At 35.7% G+C, this 7,022-nt stretch overlaps 1 protein-coding gene across 2 annotated transcripts; it reads right to left on the bottom strand.

The window, feature by feature from the left end:
• Nucleotides 1-236: 236 nt before the first annotated feature.
• LOC119782552 lies at nt 237-6,812 on the bottom strand. Of its 2 annotated transcripts, XM_038283570.1 has the most exons (8): nt 6,644-6,812; nt 6,498-6,560; nt 6,044-6,304; nt 5,441-5,704; nt 3,824-3,937; nt 1,213-1,287; nt 1,075-1,137; nt 237-608 (listed from the first exon to the last, which is right to left on the bottom strand). In XM_038283570.1, the coding sequence occupies exons 1-8, from the start codon at nt 6,672-6,674 to the stop codon at nt 517-519; spliced, it is 963 nt and encodes a 320-aa protein (XP_038139498.1). In that variant the 5' UTR covers nt 6,675-6,812; the 3' UTR covers nt 237-516. The 2 variants fall into 2 exon arrangements, with proteins under 2 accessions (XP_038139498.1, XP_038139505.1); XM_038283577.1 differs by lacking the exon at nt 1,213-1,287.
• Between the last annotated feature and the right edge of the window lie 210 nt (nt 6,813-7,022).

The raw sequence follows: 7,022 nt of genomic DNA, 5'->3' as shown, positions 1-7,022 counted from the left end.
CTGTAGACATGGATTAGAAATTAACAGAAGTCAATTGAGAATCCCCGAAAAAGACAGAGAAATATGATTGTGTGTGTGGGTTTAGGTGTTGGAGAGAGAAGAAAAAAGAACTAGAGAGACTTTATAGTGGTATTGTATAGAATTATATACTTATCAAACTTTATTTAAGTACAAAATCTAAGAAAACCTGGTGTCTAAATGCAGGCCTCCACAATTAATTTATTTGACAAGCAGTAGCAGCTCTGCTGAATTAGAAAGCAAAACCAGACACCTGAAAACCAGGGAAGATGATCATCAACAATAGACAATACCATATGCCCCCTCCAAAAAAAGATGAATATGAACACAAAGTCTACAAAAAGTATACTTAGTTTAGGTTTTTGATGTTCCATAGCCATCATCTCTCTGTCCTTCTTGGTTTTGAGTTAAAAAACAAACAAAAAAACTGGTAGGGCTTTTAGCAATGTTTGTAGTAGCATACACAGAGACAGAGCTGAGTTTAGCCGTATGAGGTAACTAACTTAAATCTCCCCTTTTAAAGGCAACTACAGAGTAGGTTGAATTCTGTTCTGATGAATATTGCTGACTGGTCGAGGAGCTCTTTGACCCTGATGAAGAAAGATAAAAAAATAAAATACATTAGGAAAATCAAGTAAACATTTTTATTTTGAACTTTGCTTGGTATATTTAAGCTACTTTTTGCACAAATAATGTCAGGTTTATACAGTTGAAGGCTTTTTTTTTTCTTTTTTTTTTTAATAAATAGTGATCTTACAGATTGTTTTTTTTTTTTTATTGCTTTCAGCTGCACCAGCAACAAAATTTTTCCGTTTCATCTGAGTGTTTTCTATTGTTGTCTACATGAGAAAACTAAGTGACCTCCTGTTGAAACTTGTGGTTTCACTGTGTGGTTTTCAACCACACAAAAATTACACTCCTCGGTGTGTAAGATATGTGTCTGAGATGTTGGGCTGAAAATAACTGTGTGATTCTATGTCTAAAACTGAACTCATGTCACAGTCTGCACCAGATATCTGCTTAGCCAAATTAAATAAGACAGGCTGATACAAGTACCTGTCTTCTTTATCTGAACAGCAGCATACGTGACATCATCTGGTGTATTTCCAGAATCTCCTCCTGGCAGAGAAAATATACAGAAACTGAAAATGTCTGTTAAAGTTTTAAAAATAAAGAAAAGACACAAACACCTACCATTCTTCTTCCTGGGTTTGTTAACAGCAGCATAAGTTATTTTCTTTGTATCTGTGACAGTTTCATTTGTCAGGGCTGTGAGTGAAAAAGCCAATATAAGAAAAAAATGAAATTCACTACAAATCTCAAGGATTTGTTGTGGCAATTTTTAATATTTATTTAGTTTTTACTCTTTAAACTTTAAAGGATAGCTGTGCTGTTTAACAACTTATTGATTGAATTGAAATCTAAATAAATCTAGATCTGCAAAAGTTGAGAACAATTTGGGGTGTAATAGTGTTTGTTTCTATCACATTTAATATCTGTTTTATATTTTTTATTCTAAACCTATTCTATTCAATTATGGGTTTATCTTGAATTTGTTTTACAAAATAACAGGCAATGGTTTTACTGATTCACTGGGGAAGGTGGATTTGTGGTGTCAGCACGCAGAACTTTCCGAGGTGTACGATTTTTAAAGCAAAGATTATTTTTCGTCACATATAAAAATTAATGCAGTCGATGGAATGGAAACATAATGCATGCCATTTTGCCTTGTAATTCACTACGTAACTGAAGGATGAGGTAACGGCACCCTTCTTCAACATATAACAAATATTAGATATCCTTACTTTCACCTTAATTAGTCTAAAATAAATCAGACACTGAAATTTCACCTACAAAACATGCACTTCTGAAGCAGGTACTGTAGTTTCCATTGTAAAAAGGTTTCTGCCTTTGTACTTTTCCAGTTATAAGGAACCTTGAACCTATATGTCACCATTGAAAGAATAAGTGATCAAAACCTGTCAAGCAGTTTCTATAGGAATATAAGTGCAACTCCCCGGAAAATATGCTGGTGAAGATTCTGTCACCCAGGTCCTAGTCATTCCAAAAAAGTAAAAAAAACAATCTGCTGGATTTTGTTTCCTAGTTTGAAAACATTTCGGTTCCCATCCAGGAAGCTTTTTAAATTCAAAATGTCAGGAATAATTCGTCCGTTTCAAATTGCATGTTTTCTAAACAAAAAAAAGGTCTTGTTGGGCTACTCTACAAAGCCTCATGCTCAACGCTGTTCCTGACCTAAAACTGACATAAAAATGAAAAAAATAAATAAATAAATAAATAAATAAATAAATAAATATACACTCACTGGCCACTTTATTAGGTACCCCATGCTAGTAACGGGTTGGACCCCCTTTTGCCTTCAGAACTGCCTCAATTCTTCGTGGCATAGATTCAACAAGGTGCTGGAAGCATTCCTCAGGGAGTTTGGTCCATATTGACATGATGGCATCACACAGTTGCCGCAGATTTGTCGGCTGCACATCCATGATGAGAATCTCCCGTTCCACCACATCCCAAAGATGCTCTATTGGATTGAGATCTGGTGACTGTGGAGGCCATTTGAGTACAGTGAACTCATTGTCATGTTCAAGAAACCAGTCTGAGATGATTCCAGCTTTATGACATGGCGCATTATCCTGCTGAAAGTAGCCATCAGAAGTTGGGTACATTGTGGTCATAAAGGGATGGACATGGGCAGCAACAATACTCAGGTAGGCTGTGGTGTTGCAATGATGCTCAATTGGTACCAAGGGGCCCAAAGAGTGCCAAGAAAATATTCCCCACACCATGACATCACCACCACCAGCCTGAACCGTTGATACAAGGCAGGATGGATCCATGCTTTCATGTTGTAGACGCCAAATTCTGACCCTACCATCCGAATGTCGCAGCAGAAATCGAGACTCATCAGACCAGGCAACGTTTTTCCAACCTTCTATTGTCCAATTTCAATGAGCTTGTGCAAATTGTAGCCTCAGTTTCCTGTTCTTAGCTGAAAGGAGTGGCACCCGGTGTGGTCTTCTGCTGCTGTAGCCCATCTGCCTCAAAGTTCGACGTATTGTGCGTTCAGAGATGCTCTTCTGCCCTCCTTGGTTGTAACGGGTGGTTATTTGAGTCACTGTTGCCCTTCTATCAGCCCTTCTATCAGCTCGAACCAGTCTGGCCATTCTCCTCTGACCTCTGGCATCAACAAGGCATTTCCGCCCACAGAACTGCCGCTCACTGGATGTTTTTTCTTTTTCGGACCATTCTCTGTATGATTGTGCGTGAAAATCCAAGTAGATCAGCAGTTTCTGAAATACTCAGACCAGCCCTTCTGGCACCAACAATCATGCCACGTTCAAAGTCACTCAAATCACCTTTCTTCCCCATACTGATGCTCTGTTTGAACTGCAGGAGATTGTCTTGACCATGTCTACATGCCTTAATGCACTGAGTTGCCACCATGTGATTGGCTGCTTAGAAATTAAGTGTTAACGAGCAGTTGGACAGGTGTACCTAATAAAGTGGCCGGTGAGTGTATATATGCCGCCTAATTCTATTTATTTTGGTTTTGTTTATTTTTATTCAATCCAAAACACAGGTCTATAATATTCCATATAGAGTATGAGACATGTGCATTTTCAGTTGCACTATATATTATTTAAGAAAATTTGTTAACACACTTATTAACTTCATAAAAACTCCTTAGATAAACATTTTAAGACTGATTAAGACTGATCTTATAGAGAAAAAAGGGCGCTAAAAATACAGTTCCATGAACCTTCAGGTCATTTAGCTTTACCTTTGTGCTTTTTGCAGAGAATCAGTCCGATCACCAGAAACAGGAGTGATAAAAAGGTGACCAGTGATATGATGAATATAAGCGGCAGATCTGGTTTTGTCTCTTCATCCGATCCTGAAAGAAGGTTTAACATATAATGCAAGAGAACAATGAACACATTTTTTTACTTTGAGGCCAGTGTTAGTCCTCTTTGGGTCCTAAACAATTATTTATGCCTCAATTAACCAGAGAACTTTCTACATCTACTCCTTTCATTTTTTTTTTTTTTTGCAATTATCTCTACTTCTACTTCTTGTATTTTAAAAATAGACTTGTTAGTTTGGTTTCATTTAAGCTTATTATGGCCTGTTATTGAAAAAAAATCAACTAAAACCATCAAAATAATTTGTTTCCTTCCAACAATCAATTTGGTTGGACTTGGTGCTGCAGAAAGTTGTTATTCAACACATACTAAAATACATAGTTTTTCAAGATGATCCAAAGTTAAATCTAACACTGCTGCTATTTGTTAGAAATCTAAAAAAAATAAGTATAAGAAGTTTTCACCTAGAATGGTAGAAAAACGTCCCTTTAACAGTGTAGTGTAAAGTATCAGTCCTTAACAATTTTTCTGAATTGCTTTTATTTTTTATAAGTTTTAAATATCTTGCTTTTACACTTTAAGTAAAAAACTTAAGCTGATCCTCTAACTTCTACATTTTTTTTAAACAGTAGGATTTATACTTCTACTTGTTTTGCAAACAAATATCATTACCAATGTGTTAGACACGTGCATTTTATGCCAACTTTTAATCTTTAGTTACCAAAAAATATAGTTACAACTCTAAAAGGTGATGGCTATCAAGGTTAACTCTTCCCGTGGTGTTGAAGGGATTAAACTGCTAAAGGTGATTTTGGATATAGCAAATGAACCCTTAAATATTTTATGAGCAAAAAAGCCCCCTGAGTACACTGATGACCCTTGTGAGCAACGTCAGATGTCCAGCCTTAGGTCACAAAATGTGTTATAAACCAGAGATCATGGAAGATTACCCCTTATAAAGCTGGATTTAACTCCACAGCTTCGCTCGATGAAAATAAATAAGCTGGGTACTATAAAAATACCTCAAACATTTGGAATGTATTAAATGTTTACTAATTGTCAGTTCTGGTAAGATATTCACTTTTGTGTAGTTTTCACCTTAGCATAACTACGGTATTTACAATTACACCTAAAGGACAGGGAGAGGCTGTCCATTTTTTACAGAGCAGTTACCAATAGCCCCGAGTTTATATGTAACTGTAGTTACATATGTAGTAAAGATGATAGTATTCATGGGAGACTATTCCTAGGGAATTAAGCTGACATTAGTTTAAAATGTACTTAATTGTTGAAAAAGCAGAAACATACAAAACATGTAAAATACTATGCAAAACACTTAAGCAAATAAAAAAAGTGACATAATTATTACAGATAATGTTGTTGAAGGGATGTGGGGGAACCCCTTTTGGACTTTTAAACAGGCATGTCTGGATCAAAATTCATTCAATTTTACAGATAATATCAACAGATCTGAAGTTATGTTTGAAGTATTATTTCACCATCACAATATTTATTAGATCAGGTATCAAACATACCTTCCTCCTCTCCTGGTTTGACAATAGCCAGCCAGCTTTCAGGTGATTCTCCTGCACTAGATATTTTGCACTTGTAAAATCCTTCATCTGTCTTGGAGACCTTGGAGAGGGTCATACCCTCTTTATAGAAAGTTTCAATGTATTTGCCATCTTTGTAGAAATCACTTATGTGTGTCTTCTCTGTGTTCTTGTTTATACAATGAAGAGTCACATCAGATCCTTCCTTCACTGGTTGAGCTGGAACATCCAGGATCACTAAACCAGCTGTGGGAATTGAACGAAAAAAGTTTAAAGATATTATACTGCTGTTTCTGATGGTTTATATTCATCAAATATAAAATGTTTACACACCTCAAGTGCAAGACTTTTATCATCCAAAGAAAATAGGACCAAAGTAAATGTAGTGGACCCTAATATACCCGTTTTTGTTTTTCTCTCAATATGTTATCAGTGTATTTCTTTTGAAGGTTAAGTTATAGCTCACATTAATAGGCAAAAAATTCCACATATTATTGTTCCCATGCTTTGAATGTTACAACACCTTGCAAATTTAGATGTTGATAAATACAAAAACAGCATTATACTTTTTTAAAACATACAGACCTGTAACAGAAATACTGACAGCACGGCTCCTTTCTCCTTTATCATTTTCACACCAGTATTCTCCACTGTGTCTTTTGAAAGTATGTTGAATTGTACAGGATGGAACTGGGGTGCTGCAGTCTTGAGAAATATTTGCTTGACTTATTTTATGAAGTTTTCTCATCACTCTCCATGCATTAACGTCTTCTTCTCTACCACAATTTACAGAGACTTTCTCATATTCAAAGAACTGAAGTCTGTCTGGAGAAACGACAGGGAAATCTGTAATGATAAAAAATTTAAACAAATAATGAAATCAAATGTATATTTTGAATTGTTAATTTTAGCCTTATTGAAAAAAACTGCTAATTTAGCTGAATTTACTCTCAGTTTTCAAAAATCAGATCTAATTCAAAAAGACATGTAAATAATGTAAGGAAAATAAATTACTTAAACAAAATACTTTCCAACTTACCAGGTGTCTGAACAGTGTAACTCGATGCAGGCTGGGTCACAAGCAAGACTAAAATAGTATTTACTGCAGAGACATGAGAAAAGCTTGATATCCAAACTCATTCAGGACAAACAAGGCAAAAAAGAAAAGAAAGTTACTGTACTCACAGATTTGGACCCAAAGATGTGTGACCTCCATTACTGATGCTTAAAGCTCAGTGACTAGTGTCTCATATTTTCACTTAGGTTATATGCAGCTCAGAACCTCCTCTTCCTGTTTGGACTATTATTCAATTTGGCAAAACAACAGAAATTATATAGCATTTCTTAAAATATTGGTGTGACGTCTTCTTTTGTAGAAATAAGTGCATTTAAACAACCCTCATACTCAAGCTCTTATCATTTCACACAACTTTCACACAGCTGTTAAATATTAACAGAACTAATCATCAGCTATTTACCTTTCAACACTCCACTTGGTCCTCGAGGCCAGCTGTCCTGCAGGTTTTAGAGGTTTCCCTGCTTTAGCACAGCTGATTATGATTGC

Source organism: Cyprinodon tularosa, unplaced genomic scaffold (assembly GCF_016077235.1).
Source record: "Cyprinodon tularosa strain WSP-4 unplaced genomic scaffold, ASM1607723v1 ctg1047, whole genome shotgun sequence".
Taxonomy (NCBI): Eukaryota; Metazoa; Chordata; class Actinopteri; order Cyprinodontiformes; family Cyprinodontidae; genus Cyprinodon; species Cyprinodon tularosa.
The sequence above is the reverse complement of the archived record's forward strand: the minus strand, read 5'-3'. Positions and strand labels throughout refer to the sequence as shown.

Coding starts and splice junctions, on each gene's coding strand:
- LOC119782552 (XM_038283570.1), bottom strand. CDS start 6,674: ATGGAGGTCACACATCTTTGGGTCCAAATCT. Junction 6,561..6,643: donor ACATCTTTGGGTCCAAATCT/GTGAGTACAGTA, acceptor ATGTCTCTGCAG/TAAATACTATTTTAGTCTTG. Junction 5,705..6,043: donor TGTCAGTATTTCTGTTACAG/GTCTGTATGTTT, acceptor CAATTCCCACAG/CTGGTTTAGTGATCCTGGAT.